This window comes from Cygnus atratus, chromosome 25, assembly GCF_013377495.2.
Source record: "Cygnus atratus isolate AKBS03 ecotype Queensland, Australia chromosome 25, CAtr_DNAZoo_HiC_assembly, whole genome shotgun sequence".
Classification (NCBI taxonomy): Eukaryota; Metazoa; Chordata; class Aves; order Anseriformes; family Anatidae; genus Cygnus; species Cygnus atratus.
This window is the reverse complement of record NC_066386.1, coordinates 3,451,380-3,476,579: the sequence shown is the minus strand read 5'-3', so window position 1 is coordinate 3,476,579 and position 25,200 is coordinate 3,451,380. Positions and strand designations below refer to the sequence as shown.

Genomic DNA, 25,200 nt, shown 5'->3' with positions numbered 1-25,200 from the left:
ACATGGCAGAGTAGGACAGGTGCTTTGAGCAAAGAGTTAAGAATATGTTCTAGAACAATCAACAAGACAAAAATCAACAAGTGCTGCAAGTGAACCACCAATGCTATGGACCAGACAAGTGAGACTCAACTACAGGGTTTGGGGCACATTTTAACACTCCCATTTTTAGCACTAGTATTGTTACCCACAGTTTTGACACCCACATCAGCAGGAGGGTAAGGCCCTGACACGGGCAAGGATTTGGTATATTGGGTGAAAACAATACAGGATTGTTTCAAAAATAGTCTGCCCGTCAGTTTTGCACTCACAGATTCACTTTGCTCGGTACTTTCAGTGTCTCATAACTCCTCTTCGCTAGGAGTTACTCAGTCAACAAGAATGTCTTCCAGTTTTACTCATTTCTGATGTAAATGTTTGAGGTGAGTCAGAACAACACAGTCTGCAACCTGTGCAAACGTGATTATTACTTATTCTGTAGCTCCCTAGATCCTTTTTTTTTTGACTGATAGCCAATGTTTGTTTGGTTTGTTTGGGTAATTTTCCATTATTTTTGGCTAGACATAGCATTTAATTCTTGTATCGTTATTTGATATTTTTATTTCAGGTAAGATCCCTGTTTGGGAAAGGGATATTTTCTTCATATCGTAAGCGACTGTGTCTGACCTCGTAGCCAGAACGCGAGACACTTGAACATTTTACATAGTAGTTGTAAAAACATTCTTTTTTTTCCACTGTAAAATTGCCAGGCTTCCAAGTGCAAGTTTCTCCTTGCCTGTCTGTTCTGAGCCACAGGCCTGCAGGGTCCTTGCTGTTCAGGGCTGTAACCTGCAAAGGGATGTGACAAAGATCATTTTGAGGCATCAAGTTTTTTATGAATTAATTCAATTAATTCTCCTCTGTTTTGCTTTAAAAAAAAAATCAAATCGTGGGTTTTGGCAAACTTGAGAACTGTGCACGTTGCTGAAGACTGGGTCAGTGAAGGATGAAGATAGCAGATAATCCGATCCTGACTTTGGGTGGCCAACAAATGTGCATAATGCTTCCCTGGTTGTTTGGACACCAAGGGCGCAAGAAGTCAAATTCGTGGAAATCTTTTCACTTGAAAAGGATCATCCTTCTGAATAAACTCCACTGAATATGCTCTAGCACATGGTCCTGAAAAGTTAGCTCAAGCCTGGGCAGAGTACAGTGATATATGGTGGATTTTAATTAAAATGGCTTTGACAATCCTGTTCAATGTTTCATTAAAATCAAAGTGTGTGAATCATAAGCCATAAGCATTAATTAGTGTGTTGCAAAGCAAATCTCATTTGACTGTACTTGATTAACACAGTCAGCATTTGTAAACACTTTTTATTAACAGAGTTGCAGTCATCAATCAATTTGAAATCCAAATTTCTGGAGTTACCTGTTGCTCTCGCTTAGTACCCAGAAGGAATGGACATGTGAACCGGGAAAACTTTCCTGGCTGCAGCTCTGCCAGAGCGGGTATTTGTACAAATCCATGTCAGACAAAGCAAATTGGTCTTGATAAGTGTTCAGTTTGGAGAAACCTTGATTCTCAATCTCATTTCCCTGCAAAAACCAATCCCTGATGTTTTTACTACCTTGAGGTATTTGGTACGTGGGGTTTCTGCTCCTCACTGGACATCTTGTGCCTGTGACTCACAGACAGAGCTGAGCCTCATCCCCACAGAGATGTGACCTGCATGGGCATCTTTGGATGTGTCCTCTGTACTGAAAGGATTTGACCAGCCTGGCCCCTTCCTGCTTCTTTTTGATGCTCCAACAGCATCGATTGAGTTTATTTTTTCTCTCGCTGGCTCCCCATCTCACTGTTTTATGCTTTAGTTAACTTTTTTAAGGCAGGAGCAGCCCAGCCCCTCTCAGAAGAAAGCTGGTTTACCCAGACAAAATCCCACTGCAGCAGGGATCAGTCCCATGAGCTCACCTTAAGCCACTTGACCTCAAAGCCATCAGCTTGTTTCACGTCCGACTGCCTTGGTGCTAAGGAGGCTGGAGATGCCCCGAGGAGCGAAGTATGACTTGTGGTGCAGTCACAGGGAGGTTCTGGGAGCCACAGCTGCAAAGGGACCTTGGCTCTTCTGTGGACGTCATGCCCAGCATGCACAGGAGCAGCGGTTTGGCATTTTCGAAGCAGTTTGCATTGTCCTCTCATGGAGTCCTTCGGCTTGCATTGCTGCCCTGAGACCCTGAAGTCTTCATGTGTCAGCCTGAGGTATGGTGGCTCTTCCACTGGACTGGGAAAAGAGTGGGAAGGCTGAGCAATGATGAGGCTTTCCAGCCTTCCCTCTTCCTGTGGGAGCTTTCTCACCTGCTCCAGAAGAGTCGGGAGAAAAACACTAGAAGACTTTGACTGCAAGAAAGGAACAAATAAGAAGGGATGAAATGAGGTTTGTCCTCTTTTACTGAGCAGAAGGTGGCCTCAGTTAGCTGAGGGTCATCTCGAGAGCTTTCAGAGAGCTTCAGAAGGGTTCCTGGTGCCACGTGGGGCACCATTAGAGGAGTTTGTCATAGATTTGAGCTGTCCTGCAGCCAGTGTACCACCTTGGCACGCCAGATCACCCCAGCCACTTGCTTGGCACCCACCTCGCTGGCGTTGTGCGCTGCTGTTTGGAGGCAAGCAGCAGGCAGGATGCCGTGGCTGTGCTGAAAGCTCTAGATGGAGCTTTCTGAACATTATCTCCAGCAAATATTCCTGTGTTTTGCTCCTCCGCAAACAAGAAGTTGTGCAAGCTGGAAGACACAGCAGCTCGCTATCGCCTTGGTAATGTGTGCTAACCAGGGGATATGTCAGCTGGGATGAATGGGAAGGTTCAGGAAATTCACATTACTCCCCCACTTGCTAAGCTTTCTGGAGCCAGTGAAGAACACACGGTGGGTGGTTTCGAGTTTACCTACAGGAGAAGAATACTGCAGCAGCAATTCAGCCCAGCCTGCTGGCAGGAGCATCCTGCAGGTAGCCACAGTTCCTCGGAGGAGCAGAGCTGATACACGTCTCTTCTGCACACTCAAGAGCGAGAGCCCTGCCTGTGCCATGGCAACAGGACTTGTCTTCATGCCACGAAGAGGAGTGTTCACTTAATGCTGCTGTTCAGATCTCGTATGCGTACCCATATGCCGTATGAAGCAACACTGACCCGTTGGTATGGCAGCACAATTTCTTCATCCAAGAAGATGTCAAGTCCCCCTTTCCTTGGCTTGCAGTTGGCAGTAGTTTATCCCACAATGTTGTATTTATGTTGGGTAAAGTTCAGGGAGAAATACTGCTGGAAATTGTGTCGATTCGGTTAAAGGGGAGGGAGTGAGGAGGGGGAAATATGTGCTTTTTTAGAAGAAATGAGCTGAGTTGACTTAGTTCCCCTGGTACACTGTGACCTGCTGAAACAGCAAAACAGCCTTCATCCCTGACTCACACAGGCTGGAATGGGTTTAGATGAAAAACAGTTAAAAAGGAAGATTGATGTCTCAGATGAGGGATGTCAAATCCACCCTGCTGCTCAGAAGATGTTTGCCAGGACAGCCTACAGAGCCACATGTGAAAAAGTTTGCAGCTTGGTGTGAATAAACTCACTTGCCACGGTTCCCATCAGCACATTTGAAGTAGTGATGGAGGGTGGGATACACGGTGGGAGAAATGTTAATAAAGTAATTAATAATCGTATACATAGCGCTCTAAGCTGTCATTGCTACGTGGATGGTTTGTTGTATCGTACTGCTCAATGACAGAGCTCCCAGGTGGACTGACGCTTGTTCTTTCAGGTGCCTCCATCTCTCTGATGGACAAGGAGGGCTTGACAGCGCTCAGCTGGGCTTGTCTGAAGGGCCACCTGTCTGTGGTGCGTTCTCTGGTGGAGAACGGGGCTGCCACTGACCATGCCGATAAAAACGGACGCACTCCACTGGACCTGGCTGCTTTTTACGGCGATGCAGAGGTGGTAAGTGGCCTGTAGTGCATGCAGAACAAAAAATGCTACAGAATGGTACAGCATGGCTTGAAGTAGCAGCAAGCATCGTGCTTCCCCTCTGCACGTGCTTCCACAGGGGCAGTGCATGCCAGGGATGAAACCTCAGCCCCGCAGAGGTGGTTCTGGCACAAGCAGTGGAGCAGAGCAAGCTTTGGCTGCTCGGACTTCACACCAGCAGCGCACAGAGGTCCCTCCGGAGCAGAACTGACTGTTGCCTTTGCTGTTGCAGGTTCAGTTTCTGGTGGACCATGGGGCCATGATCGAGCACGTCGACTACAGCGGGATGCGGCCCCTCGACAGGGCAGTGGGGTGCCGCAACACCTCGGTGGTCGTCACCCTCCTGAAGAAAGGAGCGAAGATAGGTAGGGACCAGGGGAGGATGCGCCGTCGGCTCTGTACTCAGGCAGGACTTGGAGCAGGGACTTCCTAGTGAGCAGAAACCTAGCGTGGAGGTAGCCCCAGCCCCAGCTGCTGCTTCGTACTCCGAAAGCAGCCAGCGAGTCATGACTGCCTTGTCCTCTTGATTAAATTGGGATTGTTTTTGCTGTCGTATTACTTAGAAAAAGTTAATAAACAACTGTTTCTTTGGCAAGGTCTTTCCTCCGGTAAAGCTTTTTCTATCTTTACTAGTCTGAGTCGACCAATATACTATGTTCGTGCATTGCTGTGAGCTGCTGCATTCACTTGCTCTGTGTATGCTTTCAGATTTTAGTGTTACCTGCACTGCGCCACACAGCTGCTCACGTTACATTTTCCTGTGAAAGGGGATTTTGCTGGTGCATTGGCTTCTTTGCTGCCTGCCTCTCACAGCTGCTTTTTTCCTTTCTTTTTTTCACCTTCATCCATTTTTTCCCCTCTCTCCTACAACTTTTTGTTTTCTCCTTTCTTTGAAGGTTGTCAGACGTTACCGAGTCGCCCACGAGGTATATCTCATTGCTGTCAGCATCAGCCTCGATCTGATAGCTTTGTCAGCCTTGCTTTCTCCTGTTTGATTTAGCCTGCATGCGTCCCCAACACCTCTAATCTTTTAATTTACCTCACCTTCAAATAATTTTTTTAAATGACTGTTGCAGAGAATAACTTGAACTCAAAAACTAACCCCCTCCCCCCAAAACGTACTGAATCTACTTACGCAATACTGTTGACTTATTCTTCCCCCACACTAATGAGTTGTCCCCAAATTTTTGCCGCCCCTGCCTCCCAAGTATCAGGCCTTGAGATAACAACTGGCTCTGCATGGGCGGACCCTGCGCTGGCCAAAGCCAGACGCTGCTGTCCCGCAGCATTCACCTGCCCAGAGCCAAGGTTGTCCCCAGCCCAGCACGGATCCTTCGGCACGAGCTGTGCTGAGACATGGCCTTGCCTTTGTAACATCCTCCAACTGTTTGGATTTTCTGCTCTCGTATTTCACACCTTGTGAAGTTGGAAATCAAAATCCAATTAAAAGCAAAATGCCTACCGACAGTCAAACTGCAGATTTCCTAGGACACCATATATATTTTAATTTACAAGTGCTCTTTATGTAACCACTTTGATTTTCCTTTCAAACCCGGCTTACTTCCCGACCACGCTGCCTTCCCCCCCCCCAGCTGGTTCTGCAAACAGCACTGCCCTCTCGTGGAAATGGCTCCCAGCATTTCCCTGATGCGGCGGTGGTGATTAGCGTTAGCCTTAATGACTGCCAAGGAAAAAACGTTGCAATGTGGATGACGTTCATTTAAGTGCAAGAGGAATTGTCAGCTCAATCCTTTGGAGCACTCTGCTCTTTGACCATGCCAAGTTGTTCTCTCCAGCAGAAATTCCCACCCCAGGATATTTTTTCCACCCAGCTTCCTACCACCCTTGCATTGTATGAGTTTTTTACCCATCATGCATCCTGTACACTACAGGTCCAGCAACATGGGCGATGGCAACCTCCAAACCAGACATCATGATCATCCTGTTGAGCAAGCTGATGGAAGAGGGAGACATGTTTTATAAGGTGAGAAGAGCTTTTTAAGAGAAATTGAAAAAATGCCGCTTACAGCATACATTTCTACAAGGTTTTGGTCTTCCTTTGGTAGCTCAGTGAGCAACGCTGCTGTCTTAAGCCATGGCAAGCAAACACTGCTGCTTGTGGGATCCCACGTGTTGCAGACTGTTTGGTTTTGGTTAGTGGGGTTGGGGAAGGGGGCGGGGTTGATTACCAAAATCTATAACAAGGCTGAAGCACAGCCAAGTCTGTCTGCATGCTGGCTTTCAGCCAACACTTCATTTCCTCCTTGGAAACACCAGGACCTAAGTGTTTTGCAGAGATCCTCAGTGCCGATGCCATTGCGTCAGGTCTGGCAGTGTTGTCATTACCTAGCTGGCTCTCTGCTGTGAAGCAAGGCAACGAGACAGTATAGCCCAGGAAAACTAGTGAAAGAAAGTTTTTGTAACGAAAACAGATTGTCAGGACACGGATGGCTTTGTCATGTCCTTTAGCCCATGGGATATGTTCCACCACTACAGTTAGAGTCTTTTTTGTTCTGTGTTTATTTTAAGCCGATCTTTAAAACCTGGAGATTTGCACACACACACAAAAATGTGCAAGTACAACAATGATTCACTGTTATGCTCCAAGGGTAAAGCAGGAAATATGCAAAGCTGGCATTGTAACTGGAGTTATCTGCCAGAGATACGTGATACAACTGAGAAACCTGAGTCTGAAAGGTTTTAAAGCTTACTGTTCGTAGCTGCAAAATTTATGTCTGGGTCGTCGTGAATTGCATGTGTCCTAGATCCCATTTTGCCCTCTTTCTTTCACCCTAGCAGCCATGGCTGCCCACCTCCAGGGCGCAGATCATCCCATCCCAAAAATAGGTGCCCAAAATAGCAAGGCTGAGTCACCCTTTGAAGGTGACTGTTGCGTCCCAATAACTATAAAAGGAACCCAGTTGACAGCCTTAGATGTAGACACCTAATTTCTAGACATCTAAAGTCTGGGGAAAGAATCCCAATCCATTTGTCCAACATCAGAGCCACATTGGTGCCACAATGCTGATCTTTGCTATTGCAGAGGCTTCTCGGAGCCCCAGGATCTCTACCCAAAGCCCAAGGCTTTTTATTTCTCACCTTCCCTAGTGCTTCTTAAGCTTTGAGTTAGACTTAAATGATGTGAAATGCTCGTTCCCAGTGACCAGCTCCTCAGCACGGCCTGTGAAGTCGCGCTGCAAGTGCACGCTGTGTGGCTGCTGGGGCTCTCGCACAGGATCAGCCCCCGAGCTGTTAGCAGGGTGTGAAGGCTGCACCTTCCCATAGGAGGGATGTGGGGTCCTCTCCAGGAATGGGGTAAGGATCACCCAGCTCAACAGACCATTTACCCAGACACCAGATGGAGTTGTATCGAGTCAATTTAACAATTTCTGCGGTTTCCCACTGTAGTTTGACAACGCTGTGTGACATGGGAGAGCTCAGCTTGCACAAGGCAGCTGCATTCCCTGATCAAATGTTCCCTTGATCAAATGGTCTGGCTTTCCTTCCTAGAAAAGAACTAAATAGTGATGTCATGTTACTTTAACCACACAAAGCATTCTTGGGGCTGTCGAGTTCTCTGCAGTGAAGTAAACTCAACCAAAGGATGTGTTTTGACCCTTTCTCCTTCTATTAGAAAGGTAAAGTGAAAGAGGCTGCCCAGCGCTACCAGTACGCTCTCAAGAAGTTTCCCAGGGAAGGGTTTGGAGAAGACCTGAAAACCTTCCGTGAGCTGAAGGTGTCGCTCCTTCTCAACCTCTCCCGATGTCGAAGGAAAATGAATGTAAGTCTCCCCGCTCTCCATGGCCTTATGAGCAAGCTGCCAGCTTCCTGCCTGTGCATAAAGACATGTCCATCCTGTAATTGTGCTTTGACCTCTGAGATCTCTCCGCTGGGTAACCTGGTTGTCCTTCACAGCGCGCTGACGTTTTATAATTCAAAAGAAGTAATGATTTAATATGCATTTCTGATTATTAAAAATTCATTGCTATGTTTATAGCTTTTTGAATTTTTTATTACTCCCTTTTGATGATTATGTGAATTGGGGGTGGAGGCATTTTCCAGATTTCTAGGGCAGTGGTGAGGGAGGAGCCAGGAGATGTGCTCCTTTGAATACTAATTAATTTAAAATGAAGGAGCATATGCTTAGGGGGCTAGCACTTCCCCAGGGCAGTGACTCATCCAGAAACACCCCCACATCCTCCCTCTCTTCCCAGAACTGCCATATCACTGTCACTCTCCCTGCTCCAAACTAGCAGCATCTAGCAACAAACTTCTGCAGCATGTCTGTTCTTCCAGCAGACAAGTGCCACCTCCCCCTTGCTCTGCGTTCAGCAACTTTCACCTCTACAACTTTAAAGTCTCTGTAGGCTCAAAAAAGTGAAATCCTCCGCCAAGGCTATGAGCCAGCAATGATTACACTGGAAGGGAGGATGGGATTTTGTGACACGTTCATTTTTTTTTAAGCTATGAAGGAGACAGATGAAAAGCAATGGAAATAAAATCTTAACACTGGTGAACAAACAGCACAGTTTTCAGAAAAAGTGTGAATCTTTTCCTTAAACAAGCCAACTCCCTGCTAAGTCTGCACTTTAAGGACAAGATTCCCAGCTTACTGTTAACAGGGGAATCCCAGGTTTTGTGATAGGGAATCTCAGGGGGCTGTAGTTGCTTCTGCATTTTTTGCACCTATAAGCTAGACCGTAAAGGTACCTACCACTTGACTACGTTTAGTTATTAGACAGTGTCTCTTCAGTAACTGCTACTGAAGATACAAACAGAAGTATTTGCCTACAGACCAGACTTACAAATTTTCCCCTGTAGATTCAGAAGCAAAAAACTTCTTACTGAAGACTTTTACATATTCAAAACAGATTTCTACTAAACAGCAAAGTGGCAGGTTATGGCATGTGCCTCAGAATTTGACAAAATCACCCAGGACGAGGCACGGTGCTGTTCTGTGGCCTTTTGTGCTTTGGAGGCGTCACCTGGCCCTCCTCCATCTCCCGGTGGGAGTCCAAGCGGAGGCAGTGCCAGGTAGCTCCCACCCCCGTAGCACCCAGGGAGCTGCAGGCAGCGCAGTCCTCACTGCAATTCGTTTCTTCCTACAGCAGACACCGCAGTTTGCTCAGATGAATCACGCTGCGAGCTGTTCCAGGCAGGCTGTCCAGATAGCAAACTCCAGCACGGGCACCTTAGGGGAGATTAAACTTCACTCGGGGTTTCGCTGGGTTATGGATGACCTTACTTGTTCCTGCACTTCTGCTCGGTGCAGGCCAAGTGGCCATGGTGCGCTCACAAACTTCACTTCTAGCCTGGTGGAGTTTGCTTACTAAGTTTGTGAATGAATAAGGAATATTTTTAGGCTCTTTAGCCCTGAGCAGTTCTGGTAGAGAGCCCAAGTCAAGCAGTCCAAAGCTGTGAGTATTTGGATGGGAAATGAAAACCCCTCCACTGGGAGATCTCCTTCACAGGTGCTCGGCTGAGCTCAGCAGTACATGTAGCATTCAGGACGAGGGCAAGGGAGGACAGCTGGCATGGTTTGAACCATAGCTGCTGGCCTGACCTCATGGCACTTCCACTCGACAGCACCCAAAGCAGTCTCCCAAAGCAATCTCCATCCCATGCTGTCACCCTCTTCCTCCCCACTCCAAACAAATCTCTCAAGTGTAGGGGACAGGCAAGGGAACCGTGAAATGGGTGGCAGAGGTAGGAGACCTTTGCCAGGCAAGTCCTGTTTGTAGCTACCAAGGTATCGATAGTCTCATGTAGAGTTTTATTCAGCCCCTCTGAAGTATGTCAGTGTTGCAGAGTGGGAAGCAGAGGGCGTGGGAAAGGTTTCCTATTGCTTTTGACTGTGGAAAAAAGTTCTTCATGAGATTACATTCCAGGCTCTGCAAGACCAGATGTTTCCTCAAGACTGGAGGTTGTTGGACAGGGATTGCATGCACTTGTTGGGGACACAATCAATGAGAACGGAGCCAGTGGCACACTGGCCTCCGGTGGGTGCTGACAGCATCTGGCGTTACGGAGAGAGCTTTGAGTCTTTGGGCATGCCATCATAGCACTCTGATCGTAAATGATGTGGAATCCATGTGAAACATTCCAGTACCATCAAGTTTTCCAAGTTAACGTGCAAAAAAAAAAGTCCACATTAAGTTTGTTTTCTTCCCAGATTGTATATATTTTTATTTCTCTATCTGTCCAATTACTTATCTCCACACCTATTGTAATGACAGGATTTTGGAATGGCGGAGGAATTTGCCACTAAAGCACTGGAGCTGAAACCGAAATCTTACGAAGCTTACTATGCAAGAGCAAGGGCCAAGCGCAGCAGCAGGTGAGGACAGAGAGACCAGTGAGAGGGGCTGGGCTCTTCAAGCCTGGCCGCACCGGTGTGGGCATTCACCATGCAACTTTGTGCAAGTGTCCCCGTGTGAGGAAGTGTCAAAGAAACGTTCATTAATAAGATTACAAAACTCCAAAGTAATACTCTCCCTCATTCGGTAATTTCTGCAGACAGCTGAATGTGAATGTTTCTGAACTGTTCATCCTAGCTGAACTTTGTCTGAACACCTTACTGCACTGGAAACCTTTACACCAAGCGTGGGTTTTCATTTAAAAATACCCTTTAGTTCAACCACAACTTGGACTCGAAGCAAAATATGATTCATGGAAACCCTGTGGCCTGTGCTGTGCAAGAGGGCAGACTCTGTTCATCACAGTGATTTCTTCTGGCCTTCAAATCTATGAATCTCTCTGTCCTGCAGCACACATTGCAAGGCAGTGCTGATGACTAGCCGTGCAGTGCCTGTGCAGGTCATGCCAGCCACTGTGATCCAGCCATAGTTTGGGCTCAGAGCACTGCAGGCAGCTCCTGGGGCGATGCAGCGCTGGCATTTCTCTGCAGCTCAGACAGAGCCCAGGGGGTGCCCTCATTCACTGCCCCAAAAGCTGAAAATAGGAGATTTTATTCATTTCAAAACTGATCAGTGCTGTTCCTAAATGGGCAGGAGGGCTTGGAGTCCTGCCCTCGAGGGCTGGGCATGCTGTCATTGCACGAGTCCCAGTTTTAAACGGGACACTTTGCACGGCAGTGCAGAGAGTCGCCTGCAGCCGGAGGTTTGTGAAGCCCACCTGTGTACACACGGCAGCCCAGCGGGCAAGGCCACGGTGTGACCTTCCATGCTGGAGCCAACACGTGTAACGGGGCTGCTGGCTGACTTGAGGCCGTGCTGCCAGGTCCACCGGGTCTTGGTGTGGGAGGTGAAGCCGTGACCTTGTGTTCTGCAGAGAAGTCCTGCTGGCTGAGCTGTGCTGACCTCATGCCTTTCCTTTAATGGTTTTCCTCTCCATTGTTTCCAAATTGCTTTAAGGAAGCGTAAAAACTGGGTCGCTTTCCAGATGATATCAGCCTCCACACATACAAGCAGCCTTTTCTCCCCAGGTCTCTCCACCAGAAACCGTTATCACTTTGGCCTTTCTTATTTATTTCCCTGTTTGTGCACAGCAGCACCCCTGAGGTCAGCGCAGTCGGGGGAATGTGGCTTTTCCTTCTTGCCCAGGGTTTTGAATGGGTTCTGCAAAAGCTTGAGCTGGTGTTGGGAGGTGCTGGAGAGTTTTTCTTTGTGACAGAGCAGCAAAGCAGGGTGTCTGCACGTTCAGCCCAAGGCAGGGGATCATCCCCCAGATCACGCTCACCTACAAACAGATGGTTTTGCTCAGAAGCGAACAGTGTCCCTGTAAACAACAACCTCCTTCCCTGAATCCCCACCTTCCTTTACTCCTCACAGGCTAGCCTTGCCATTGCAAAGCTGGCCCAGGGGGGCTTGCAGGCTTGCTAGCATTGCTTGGCTCCTTTGTTCTGAAGAAGTTAGCCAAATCCCTTGCAAAATTGTGGAGACAGCCTTGCCTAAAGTGCTGACCCACGGGAACCCTGGCTCCTGGAGCCAGCCGTGACGCTGTGTGGTCTTGGCGGCAGTCACAAGCTAAATTTTCACTGCTGTAAGCAGTTGCAACAAAAGCTGCACTTGTTTACAGCGATGGTGAGCTGGACTGCTAGTTACTGGTGTGTTGGTTTCCCCTTTGCTAACACAAGGGCAGAGCTCACGGTGGTGCTGTGAGGAGTAATTAATAAGCCTGTAACATGCACTACACAGGACAGGCATTTTTGCTAGTCTGGGTTGTGCCATCTCAGAACTGTATTCCCCTTTTCCCCCAGAATGGCTGGCGGTATTTTCCTTCAGTTTGGCTAAAATAAATCCAAGGGAGGCACGTAAGGCAGAGTTGCAGAGAGGCATCCAGCTGTAGCGGTCGCAGCCGTCTCCCTCAGTAAAACAGACAAGCCACTTAACCCTCGGTAGCCTCCGAGAACAGCTCTGTTCAAATCCAGAGTAATTTCAGTTCTCATTTCTGTCCCTTTGTCAAGCAGGCAGTTTTCAGCAGCCCTGGAGGACCTGAACGAGGCCATCAAGCTGTGTCCAAACAACCGTGAGATCCAGCGGCTGCTGATGCGGGTGGAAGAGGAGTGCAGGCAGGTGCAGCAGCAGCAGCAGCAGCAGCAGCAGCCACCGCTCCCGGTGGAGCCCGAACCCGAAGCCCAGCACGAAGAGCTGTATTCCGTGCAGGATATCTTTGAGGAGGAATACCTTGAGCAGGATGTCGAAAATGTTTCCATTGGCCTGCAGACAGAGTCCAGGCCAAACCAAGGGCTGCCCATCATCCAGAGCCCACCGCCGTCCCCTGCACACAGGGACTCTGCCTATATTTCTGGCTCGCCTCTTGGCTCTCATCAGGTCTTTGATTTCAGGTCCAATAGCTCCGTGGGTTCGCCGACCAGGCAAGGGTACCAGTCCACATCTCCTGCTCTGTCTCCAACACACCAAAACTCCCATTACAGACCTAGTCCTCCGCACACTTCTCCTGCGCACCAGGGTTCCTCTTACCGCTTCAGCCCACCTCCCGCTGGAAGCCAAGGGAAAGAATATCAAAGCCCACCACCTTCTCCTCTCCGCAGAGGCCCTCAGTACCGTGCCAGCCCCCCTGCAGAAAGCATGAGCGTCTATAGGTCCCAGTCCGGTTCCCCAGTCCGTTATCAGCAAGAACCTAGCGGCGTCAGCCAGCTCCCCGGTCGGCCAAAGTCTCCCTTGTCCAAAATGACCCAGCGATCCTTCCAGATGCCCCAGATGCCCGTGGCAGTGCCACAGCAGGGCCTGAGGCTGCAGCCAGCGAAGGCCCAGATCGTCCGGAGCAACCAGCCCAGCTCTGCCGTGCATTCGAGTACTGTAATTCCGACCGGCGCTTACAGCCAGGTGGCCCACTCGATGGCCAGCAAATACCAGTCGGCGTCAGGGGAGATGGGGGTTAGTCAGAGCAGGTTGGTCTACCAGGGCTCCATCGGGGGGATCGTGGGTGACAGCAGACCCGTGCAGCACGTTCAGGCCAGTCTCAGCGCAGGAGCCATCTGTCAGCATGGAGGCCTGGCTAAAGAAGATCTTCCCCAGAGGCCGTCCTCGGCTTACAGGGGGGGTATGAGATACAGCCAGACACCCCAGATTGGGCGAAGTCAGTCTGCTTCCTACTACCCGGTGTGTCACTCGAAGCTTGACCTGGAGCGGACCTCCATTCCCGCCAGCCAGCTTGGCTCTCCGGACGTGTCTCACCTCATTAGAAGGCCCATTACGGTTAACCCCAGTGAAATAAAGCCTCACCCACCGACTCCGAGGCCGCTGCTTCATTCCCAAAGCGTTGGCCTCCGCTTCTCTCCTTCCAGCAATAGCATTTCATCCACCTCCAACCTGACTCCCAACTTCCGCCCATCTGCTTCGATCCAGCAAATGGAGATCCCTCTCAAGCCAGCCTATGACAGGTCGTGCGATGAACTTTCTCCGGTCTCTCCCACGCAGGGGGGCTACCCCAACGAGCCAGCACGTTCCCGGACCACACCGTTCATGGGAATCATAGATAAAACCGCTCGGACTCAGCAGTACCCCCACCTCCATCAGCAGAACCGGACCTGGGCTGTGTCGTCTGTGGATACTGTAATTAGTCCTACGTCTCCTGGCAATCTCCCCCAGCCAGAATCATTTAGCCCACCCTCGTCGATCAGCAACATTGCCTTTTATAACAAAACCAACAATGCACAGAATGGCCATTTGCTAGAGGAAGACTATTACAGCCCCCATGGGATGCTGGCCAATGGGTCCCGGGGAGACCTCCTGGAGAGAGTCACCCAAGCCTCCTCGTACCCCGACGTCAAGGTGGCAAGGACACTGCCTGTAGCGCAGGCCTACCAGGACAACCTGTACAGGCAGCTCTCCAGGGACTCCAGGCAAGGGCAGACGTCCCCAATCAAACCAAAGAGACCATTTGTGGAGTCTAATGTGTAAAAGACGCTTGTTGGAGTAAGACCCTTATGTTTTCAGCACACACTTCCAAGCTTGATTTCCATGCATATTATTATTACTATTATTTTTGTTTCTCTTTGGTAGCTACATGATCAAGTTTCTCCGGTACTTTCTGTGTGGTGGTCAAACAGCCATGCACGTGCTCCAGCCCTTCTGTTACCCAGCTGACTGTGAAGCCAACATCAGCCAAGCCAGTATCATTTGCCCAATTCCAGCTAAGTTCCCTCAGTTTTCAGCTGTCAACCAGGATATTTTAGTACGTGGTGTGGGGTAGTCCAGAAATAACCCCTACGCAGTGGGAGGTAACCAGCTCTTTTTCAAGAGACAATCGCGTTTCAATTTAAATTGGTTTCTTTTGTCTCAATGAGCTCTTACACAATTCTGATGAAAATTCCTAGTGGGAACAGAGCAGGGATCCCAGGAGCCTTTTCAGAGGCCGCGTCCGCAGGTCCCCGTGCCAGCCGGGTCGTTTCTCTGCCCGTTTGTCTCTTTGCCGACGAAGAGCGAATGACCCGCGCAGAGCAGGGCGTCGTTTGCTCTAACGCGAAGTAGCTATGCACAGTCACCATCCTGCTTCACCTGGTTTGTAGAATTTTAATCGGAATTGTATTTGTTATTTCACCGCGTAATCTGCCCCAAGGGGTGGGGATCACGAGATGCTTTGCTACTTTGCAGTTTACCTTCCAGGTGCCCCAACGTTGATTTGCTCTGGGGGCATTTTACAGGTTTGCAGAGATTAAAGCTGGCCCTTTGTACGTGTTTTGAGCAGCCAAGGGAGTTGGCTAGAAGCCTCTCGTGGACTGGGATTGCAACAACTTCGTCACACCAGTAGCAGATGACTGCACCTCACACATACAACACTGCGTTTTCACCAGGACAGTTTTAATGTTGGGGTTTCCGTTTGGTTTTGGTGTTTTTGTGGGGTTTTGGTTTGTTTGGTTTTAGTTCGGGGGAATTTTTTGGCTCACGAGGAAAAAAAAAATCGACTAGGAAATCCTGTTCAAGGAGGAAAACTGCAGTTTATTTTTCTGTTTTGATGGGATGCGTAACATGGCATCGTGGCCCGAGACGGGAAGGGTCCGAGGAGGTAACGGTGGCCAAGTCCTTCGGCAGCATCACTTCCCCTCCGCGTGCTCCTGCTCTGGGACACCGTGCCGGAGCGGGGCTGCGCCCCTCTAAGGGAAATGCTGCTTCCTTGGAGCTGCAGGATCCGTTCTCAAAATCCTGGAAAGCAATTGCCCTGTTCCGTACCTGCAAGTGGTACAGAGGATGTTTTGCTCCTTAAGGACCTGTAGTTGAAAGAGAGATATTTATAATTTATTTATGCACTCTGTTTCAGGACATTTGGGGGGTTTGGCTGGTTTTCTCTTATTTTTTTTAAATCAAATGCAAATCACGTCAAGACAGCGTGAAAAGCAGGGGACGCTTCCAAAAACCTTTTTACTGAATTTTTGAGTTATTCTCTGGAATTTGGGGGGGGGCTGGAGGGATGCTTCATTTACTGCTGGTTGTTTTGTAATCTGCCTTTTTCAGTTACCAAGGGCGAACGGTCAGACGAGCTGGGGGGAGAGCGATAAACGTGTAGCTTGTTTTAAAGCGAAAATAGTGCCTGTTGCCCAGTGCTGAATGAATCTCAGCCATATCAACTCCTAACAGCAAAAGGGATTTGGTGCTGAGCAGGAAGAGCGAGCGATACCTTTCGGTGTTTCCAAAGGGCTATGCGAACCCAGCCGTAGATTGAAAAATTCCTTGAACCAAACTGCAGAGCCCAGCCTCAGCTGGTGTAGACGAGTGACGCTGATTTACACCAGCTGAGGACATGGCTCGAAGCTCTAAGCAAACCCTGGCTGTGGTCGGGCTGTCCTGCGCATGGATCAGCACATCTCGTCGTTATCTCACCGCCTCATTTGCTCAGACCAACCCGGGACGCGCATACCTTGGGATGATGGGGGCTTGTGTCTCATAGACACGTTGCGAGTATTCAGGGGGGTTTTCCTCTTCAGGCTTTGGAGATGCTTGTGCTGTTTTGGCTATTTTGTATTTGTCCAAGCCAGTATTTGTATTGAGGTTGGCGTTTTCCTTCTCAAGTGCAGCTCGGCTCTGACCTTTGTTTTCTTACAGGGCTGTAGAGCAGGCTGTAGACTCAGAGACCCCTCAGGAGCGCGGGTCCCGCGGCCGTGCCGCCGGTGCACGCCCTGCTGCTCTCCTTGGAAGGGATGCGATGGTTTTTGTTCCTCTTTTGGAAGTGGTGTGTTCTGCTTTGCAAGGAATAACTGATTTCTTTCCCTCCGTGTACAGCACGCCTAGCTAGCTAGCAACATGCATCCGTGGGTCTGCAGCAGCATCAGTCGTTTTGCTCAAAGCCTCGCTGCCTCTGCTTTCCCAAAGAGTGAGTGGCTTTCTGCCTTGAGTTGCTTCTTTGCAAGGGAAAAGTAACCAAATTCAGCCCCGTTGCTATTTTGTACGGTGGAGTGAGACATGCTACGGCTATAAGCCGGCGTTCTCAGCTGAGATGCCAACGGGACGGTCTGTGTTGAGGAGAGCGTTGTAAGAACTGCCTGTGCTTTGCTTTGCTATTCACTGCCATGTGGTTCCAGTACTGTACTCCCGAGATGTCCCCTAGCAGCACTTCTGTGTGTAACTTTGGGTTCGTGAAGGTGTTTTAAGGGAACAACGAAACAGCTCACACTTTTACCACTAAGATGAATGAATGCTGAAATACTGCAGCATGCAGGTTTTTTCACAAGACCACGTGTTACATTTTCACAGGATTCTTGCACTAATGGTTTACCATCTGTTCTCTCTGTAAATGGGTGCACTTTACTGTTTGAATTTGTTACTATGATAAATACTGGATATTTAAGCGTGAGTAGTGTCTTCATTAGAAAATAGCAAAACAACTCTTGTCTCTTAGTGTATTTTTCAAAAAAGAAAAAAGCAATGAATCATAACATTTATAGCACAAGAACTGACTCTTGTATATAAGCATCAACAGATGGAGTAATTTTTAAACACAAAATTATTTGCAGTGGTTTTAAAGCGCTTCCCCAGCAATTCTCTTAGGGACAGCTGAGGCTTGATTGCTGCTGTAGTCACCGGGCGGGCGAGGAGCACACCTCTCCCTGGAAAAGCTGCTCCTTTTGCAGTCCCATGTGTCCTCAACGTCACGATTCAGGTTTGGCATGGACAAAAGCAGAGGTCATTTCATATTTGCAGTCGTGCGTGGTCCTGTTGTAAAGTGCCCTGATTTCACCCGACGTCCCTTTGCTGTGTCATCTTAGACGTAGACCTTAAAGACACTGCGCTGTATCGGCCGTCCGTGCTATGCCTTTAGCCTCTTTGAATAATTAACATTTGGGATGCTGCTGCCAGTCGGTGCCTCCATCCCCTCCCCTGGCTGCCCTGGTGCCACCCGCGAGCCCCTGCCTTGGCAGCGAGTGGGACTCGTGGGGTACACCAAGTAAACCAGATTGTTGGTGATGCTGAAACCCTCCAGATTTGGTTCTTGGGGCGTATTCGGTAGGCGATGCTGGAGCGAACACCTGTATTTAGCCGCAGTACCCACCAGATGTCCCTCACACTCCGCACACGGTTGCTCGGCACTGGATGTGCCGCAGAGCTGAAATATCTGCCAGCTCGGGGCATCGGTGTCTGCTGCATCGCGGTGTGGCTTCTCCGGTTCTGGTTTGTGTCCCAGGGGGAAAGATGCTCCTGTCCTGGAGGCAGGGAGCCCTGCTGGGTGGGGAGGTTGTGCTGCTCTCCGTACCAGCCAGCTTAGGAATGGCATTAAGGGCTTTGAAAATAGTCGAGAGATCATTATAAAGTGCTTGGAAAAGGAAAAATTTTCCAAAGATGAGGCCCTTGGAGGCTGTCTCCGAAGGTAAAGGCGCAATGCAGCTGGTGCCACTGCCTCGGTGCTGCTGCTTTGATTCGATGCACGGGAGGGCGAAGGCTGCTGCTGGGTACCTGCGGTGCAGGGGCTTCATCCGAGCGCTGACCTTTGTGTTCTTCTTTAGCGTGGCTGTAAAGAAAACTGCTTATCTAGTGTAAACGTGTGTGTGCATATAACAAATACCCAAGCCATAGTTGGGTTAGGTCCTGAACCAGGGTGGCTATGAAATTTGCAGCGATTCAGTCCCCCCGTACCAAGGTTGTTCTCTATTCAGGGTTACCCAGAAGAAGTCTAGCTAAAACCGAAGTGCCAGCTCCGCCTTATCTCGAGAAACAAGCAAGCCAGCGTGCCTGCTCGTGCTCCACCTTCATTGCAAAGGTGGGTCCTGGGTCATCTGTTGCAAGGTCTTTGGTGGTTGTACTTTGATTCGTCTTTGGGGGGGTTCCAGACGACTCCTCTGCTGGGATTAACAGTGTTTAAACAAGGGCTTAGGGTAAGAGCTATTGTCCCTGCTGCAGCACGGCACGGCGCGGTGCGGGGACCTCAGCAGATAAATGCCTTTGCTCCCTTCTGGTTGCTCGACGTGAAGTCTGGTGGGGTGCATTTGGACACAAGCACAATGGTGAAAGTCAATCTGCTTTTTTCAGATTTGCTTGGATAATTGCTGGATTTTCACTCAATCAAACTCTTTTTCTAATTCTAAACCACTAAGGGCTCAATTATTTAGCAAGATGCGTTCGTGTCCAACTCCTGACTGCAGCTGGATCTCACTGGGACTGTTACAGATCCACCCAAGAGAAAACAAAGCTAACACGATCGTCACCACTAAAGCGAACGGACACCAAACAGATCCGCCGTACCCTTCCCTCCTGCTAAGTTTCTAGCTGTCGCGGTACTGGGGAGTCAGCAGCCGGGTCCTGTCCGCCACCATTGCGTCCTGGTCTCTATAGTCCCGCAAGCTTTGCAAGAAAGACTTTGTCCCTTCTGGGTGACGCTCTCCAGGGAGGCAGGTAGGCTCCAGGTGGTCCCCCCCCGGAGGTTTAGCACGCGGGGGCTTATTCAGTTGGGTGGGGAAGCCTCAGGCACAGGAAATTCGCTCGCTTCACCTTTGCCTTGCCGTGTGCACTGATTCTCCAGACACCATTAGCAAGCCGAGAGCAGCGCCGTGTGCGTTACGTCCATTTTGTCGCTGCACCGCTAACCCAGAGACTCGTGTGGACTCTTCCAGCACCGCAGGTGTCATTCCTGTCCAGCGTTTTCTTTCCCATAGTGTTGCATTCAGCGTTTTGTCTCTGTTCTGTCTTCACTTCCAAGAGGATCTGAGTTGGTACAAACATGTACAGTATACACACTTTGTGATTTGTACAATTCCCTGGTTGCCATCCTTGAAGACACTTGCTGGGAAGATCTTTAAGACACTTAATTTTCCTTTAGCTTTTCTATAATTCTGATGTAAAGGACTTTCTCTGTACAGTATATTATTCAATGCATGTTCTGTTCTCTCTACTGATATATTGAACACCACACAGTTGTGATATTGTGCAGTGGGGAGAGCAACCCCTGCCAACAGCGGAGGCCTTCGCCTCTCATGTATAAGGAAAGAAGAAAACATATTTTTTCCTTTGCTGTATTTGCTTGAGCAGAGTTTTCTTGTCTGTACATGTGAGCTGTGAGATAGATGTGAAAAGTTCAAAAGAATGCATTTCCCCCCGCCCCAATGTATACAGATTGTAATCTGTACAATGAAAACTGTATGTATGAAAAAAAAAAAATGTACTTATTTATAAATGGTTAACACTTGGAAGCTGCCTGCGGACTGGTGTTTTTCCCACCCTGCTGCCCAAAATGTCTCAGCCTTGCAGCTCCTGGGGGGCAGAGGGGCTAATCCAACACCCCAGGTACCCAAAATGATGAGCACAGATGGGAGCCGGGCAGGGTTAGCTGCAAATATTTATTAGGTCAGGAGCATCCACTCTGCAGACAACACATTGCACAAGAAGGGAACACAAACCCATTAAAGTTGCACCGATGTTGCTCTGGGAACCTTTGGTGGCCTCAGCCCCGGCACGTGGCCACACTGGAGGGGTGCAGGCTGAAAACAAGTAAAAAATCTTCGTGATCGGCACCGTCCGATCCGTTTGGCGTAAAGAAATGGGGATGGGCTTTGGGCTTTGGAGCTTCACGGCAGGGAAATGCAGGCTGTGAGCCTGAGGTCACCAGGGCAGAGCCTGGGGACCCTGTGTGCAGCGGCAACTCCATCCCCACGCAGGTCAGGGGATGCTCGAGGTGCACGGGGGGGGGGGTCCTGGGAGCTGCACAGAGCCCCGAGCAAAGGCTCTGCCCACCGGCACCGGGCACGAAGATGGGTGGCGGGGCGCAGGGACATCCGACACCCACCCCTGCTGGGGACAGGGGAGCTGGGGCTGTCACTGGCTGCCACCGGGGCTCTCGCCCTCCGTGAGGGTCTTGAAGTCCATGGAGAGGGCCAGCTCCTCGGCCAGCGGCGGGCGCTTCCACTCGTCCCGCGTCAGCACGTAGCCCACCACCAGCCCGAAGGCCACCAGCAGCAGCCCCACGGTGTTGGCCAGGACACCCTCGGGCACGAATTGGCTGTAGGAGTCCCTGCGGGCACGGAGAGGGATGCTCGAGCCTTGGGGCGTGGGTGGCCTGGCCCTGCCCTGGCTGGGACCCCTTCCATCCTCATCCTCATCCTCCTGGAGGAAGGTGGGGTGGCCCCAAAGCTGAGCACAGGCACCGGGAAATGTCCCCTGCCCCCAAATCTGAGCAAGAAGTGAGGCTGCTGCTTGCTTTGGGTGATAGCAGGGAGAAGGGGGGCACAGTCCTACAGACCCGGCCATGGGCAGCCCAGAGCCCCCCCACCAGCTGAGCTCCCCCGTCCACAGGGAGGGGGCTCCTGGGGACGCCCCGTGGCCGTGTCCCCACACTGCTGGGGCAAGGGGGGACCCCAGCCTGCAGCCCGATGGGCAGTGGGCTTTCAGGGGACAGGGACATCCCCGTGTCCTCCAGCCAAGCTTCCCAGGGGTTTCTGCAAACACCTGGCAGCAGAGAGGCGGCAGCGCTTGCTGCGTTCCCCACCAGGAGCAAAGAAGAAGCTGAGCAGTATGCGGCCCCCGTTAAGCATCATCTGGAAGTGACTCAGCAGCAGCAGAACTGAAACCCTCGGGGGGGATCAGAGCCACAGAACCTCAGCCCGGGCAGGGGCCAGGCTCTGCCCTGCGGGGCTGGGGCTGGAGCAGCATTTTGGGGGGGGGGGGGCTGGGGGCTATTAACACCCCACCCCCCCCTAAGTCGTTCACCCACCTGATGTTGAAGAGCAGCATCTCGGTGATGCCCAGCAAGCAGGTGGCGATGGAGAGGGCAAAGAGGGCGATGCCGAAGAAGATGTGCTGGGGCTTGTAGCGGCTGCGCAGCGAGAAGGACACGCCGGGGGCCAGGAAGAAACCGCACCCCAGGAGCCACTGCGGGGTGCAGGAGTGTCAGGGGGTGCTGGGGGCCCTGTACCTGCCCCTCCCCCTCCCCCCCCCAGGGGTGCCGGGGCTCCCCATCCCTCACCTGCACAAGGTAGAGCACGAAGGCGGCCATCCCGCACCAGCTGTGCAGGCTGTACATGTCGGCGATGCCCTTGGCGCGGTGGGACTCGAAGACCGCGACGATGCCTGCAGAAAGGAGCCCGTTACACCGCCGGGGCCGGATCCAGTTCCCCCCTCCCCCCCCCCCCCATCACCCCCAGCCTCAGCACCCACCCACGAGGGCGATCACCAGCGCCAGGCCGTGGAGCAGAGCGTGCAGGGTCTTGGTGGAGCGCTTGGCTTCGTTCCTGAACACCCGGTAGACCAGAAGAGCTGACGGGGAGAGGGTGGGTGAGCGCTGGGGCAGCACCTGAGGGTCCCCCCAACTTCGCTGGGACACCCCCATCTCCCTGGGGTGCTGCACACAGGTGTGGGGCTGGCCAGAGCGTCTCCCCAACTTCATTTACCACCACTCTGCCCCCTTCGCCCCCCCATCCCAGTGGCACCGGGGGGGCTGCACCTCAGGGGGCTTTGAAGGCTGCCGGAGGACGAGGATGGCCGAGCGCCCTCCCCGCGGCCCCTGCTCACCGTCACCTTGGAGGAAAACCATGCCAAGCACCATGCAGAGTGGGTGGACGTTGAACTGCAGCTGGCCCTGCCAGGCCACGCCGCCCCGGTAGCTGCCCAGCCACGCTCCCGTGGCCGCCAGCAGCGTCAGGCCCAGCAGCTGCGACACGGCCACGTATGCCGAGAGCCCAGCGGGGCTGGCGGATGGCGGAGCCCCGTCCATGCCGGCCTGTGGGGATAGAGACGGAAGGCAGCGAAGCCACGGGCCGGTGGCCGCGGTGCCCACCCTGGTGGCTGTGGTGCCCACCCCGCAGCAGCAGCACCCACCCGGCCCTCACCTGCCACGGGGCCCCCGACGCTTCCTGGTGCCGCTGCGTCACCTGCGCCCGGGGGTGGCTCCCGGCTGCCGCGGCACGCCCGGCCCTGAGCTGCTGGCTCCTGTCCCCTCCTGTCCCCTCCTGCTGCCCTCCTGGCCTTCAGACCCTGTCCCTGCTCTCCTGTCCCCTCCCCGCGCTCCCAGCCCTGCTTCTGCCCCAGCCCCCCTGGCCCTGCACAGCTGCTCCTGCCCCCAGCGTCCCTGTGCTCATGCCCCATCTGTTCTGCCCCCTTCCTCCTGCCCCAGCCATCCAACTGCACTGTCCCTCCCATCCCATCCCCACCCCTACATCCCCATCCCTCTCACCCCCATCCCATCCCTCCATCCTCATCTCTATATCCCCATCCTTCCCCCCATCTCCCCATCCCCATCCTTCCCCCCATCTCCCCATCCCCATCCTTCCACCCCATCTCCCCATCCCCATCCTTCCACCCCATCTCCCTATCCCTCCATCCACATCCTCCCCCCATCCCTCCCTCCCCATCTTCCCATTCCCATCCTTTCCCCCATCTCCCCATCCCTCCATCACCATCCTTCCCCCTATCTCTCCATCCCCATCTCCCCATCCCCATCCCCCCATCTCCCCATCCCCATGCTTCCCCCCCATCCCCATCTCCCCATCCCCATGCTTCCCCCCCATCCCTGTCTCCCCGTCCCCATCCTTCCCCCCATCCCTCCATCCCCATCCTTCCCCCCCATCCCCATCTCCCCATCCCCATCCTTCCCCCATCTCCCCACCCTCCATCCCCATCACAGCACCCTCCCAAACCCCTATTACAGAAAAGCAGCACAGGGACCAGCGATGCTGCTCAGGGCCCCACAGGCCCCCAAAGCGGTGGCCCTTGGGGACAGGAGGCTGAGCAAGCCCCAGTGCCAGTGGACACCACAGATCTGCCCCCCCAGGACCCCATGACCCACCTGCACCCTCTTTGTCTTGGGTTATCCCACAGGGATCTGAGCCGCTTCCACCAGCACGGCCACCACTCCTGCTGCCCGTCCGTGGGGGCCACCAAGTCGCAGCCCCACGGCCACCTCTGTCCCCGTCCCTGCTGCCACTGCCTCTGGGGGCCGGGCTGCGACAGAGAGCACTGCCAGGACCGGGGGCACAGGGGGGACGGAGGGGGGGGGGGGATGCATTAAGACCACGCACACACTTTATTCCCAGCCACCTTTATTGGATCAGCCGGCTAAGTGGGTTAGGGGAATTGGTTTATCCCATTAGGTTTCACTGCAAATGTCGCCTGCCAGCGTCCAGCCCCAGCGCCCGGGGCCACCAAGGCTCTGCGGGACACGCCAAGGGAGCAGGGCAGGGTGGGGGGGACCACAGGAGGCAGGGCCCCCTCCCTGTCACACAGTGGGACCCCAAAATCCTCACCGCTGCCGGTGGCACCCTTGGGGCCCCGTCCTGCCCCGTTTGGCCTCGAGGCTGGCAGAAGAGCACCCATGTCCCAGAGAGCAGCCTCAAGCACCAGCTTCAAACATCGGGGTGCTGCTGGCATGCTGCAAGGGGACAGCCCCGTCCCCAGCCCCCTTTGGACCAGCAGCGGCCCCTTAGCCCCCAAAATGACCTGTCCTCAGCCCACAAAACAACCCCGAGCATCAGCAGAGCCAGAGGTGAGCAGACACCCCCCCGCCCCCCCCAACCCCCCCGCCGAAGCAACAGGTCAGTGGCACGGCAGGTAACCCCCCCCCCCCCCCCCCCAGAAAATGCTGCCCCCTCCCTGTGTCCTCCCCCCGTGATGGGGACCTGCCTGTCCCCGTGCCATGGGGTCCCCTTGCAGCCACCCAGGGCAGCCCCCAATCCTCCCCCAAAGCCCCCTTATTCGGGGGGGGGGGGGGGGGTGTCTTTGCTTAACCCCCCCCCCCCCCATGTTGTACTGGGGGTGGAGACATCACACAGCCCAGCAGCCCCTCACTGTGGCCTCTGGCTGAGGTCCCCCCCAAAATCCCTGTTTGGGGCAGGGTCCCCACAACAGTTTCATTCAGGGGAGGGAGGAGTGATGCTTTGGGGAAGGTTTTTTGGGGGGAGACACCCAAACTCCATGGCACAGCCCCCACCCCTGTGCCCCCCCCAAGCCCTACCTGCAGGTGCCGGGTGCTGCCAGGCCCAGTGGTGACAGCGGCTGAGCGAGGGACAACGCCAGCACCGCGTTGGCAAGGCAACGGAGCGATGGCAAGGGGGGGGCGGGGGGGGGGGGGGGGGGGCTGCCCCCCCCCCCCAGCCCCCCCCCAGCCTGGCTGCAGAAGGAGGGTGCCGTGGCACCGCCAGCGGGCTGGGGAGGCTGCAGGAACTGGGGGAGAGGGGGGGGGGCTGCAAAATGGCGGGGATGGTCCCCAAGGCTCTGAGTCACAGCCAGGGTGTGCTGGTGGCTGCGTGCCCACTCCCCCCGCCCCCCCCCATGAGCTGTGCCAGGGCTTGTGTCCCCACCCCCATTGCTCCTCAGGT

General features: G+C 52.7%; 2 protein-coding genes across 2 annotated transcripts in view; one reads left to right on the top strand and one right to left on the bottom strand.

Moving 5' to 3' along the window:
- Positions 1–14,371, top strand: part of TANC2 (tetratricopeptide repeat, ankyrin repeat and coiled-coil containing 2) — a 244,554-nt gene extending 230,183 nt beyond the window's left edge. Inside the window, exons 25-31 of the mRNA XM_050715451.1 lie at positions 3,784–3,959; positions 4,219–4,351; positions 4,883–4,912; positions 5,879–5,970; positions 7,621–7,767; positions 10,223–10,323; positions 12,415–14,371. Coding sequence (XP_050571408.1) covers positions 3,784–3,959; positions 4,219–4,351; positions 4,883–4,912; positions 5,879–5,970; positions 7,621–7,767; positions 10,223–10,323; positions 12,415–14,371 — 2,636 coding nt within the window. The remainder of the gene's footprint in view (positions 1–3,783; positions 3,960–4,218; positions 4,352–4,882; positions 4,913–5,878; positions 5,971–7,620; positions 7,768–10,222; positions 10,324–12,414) is intronic.
- Positions 14,372–20,707: 6,336 nt separating this feature from the next.
- Positions 20,708–22,601, bottom strand: LOC118258900 (transmembrane ascorbate-dependent reductase CYB561). The gene is made up of 5 exons (XM_035568017.1): positions 22,400–22,601; positions 22,046–22,144; positions 21,855–21,958; positions 21,603–21,760; positions 20,708–20,903 (listed from the first exon to the last, which is right to left on the bottom strand). The coding sequence occupies exons 1-5, from the start codon at positions 22,599–22,601 to the stop codon at positions 20,708–20,710; spliced, it is 759 nt and encodes a 252-aa protein (XP_035423910.1).
- Positions 22,602–25,200: the final 2,599 nt, after the last annotated feature.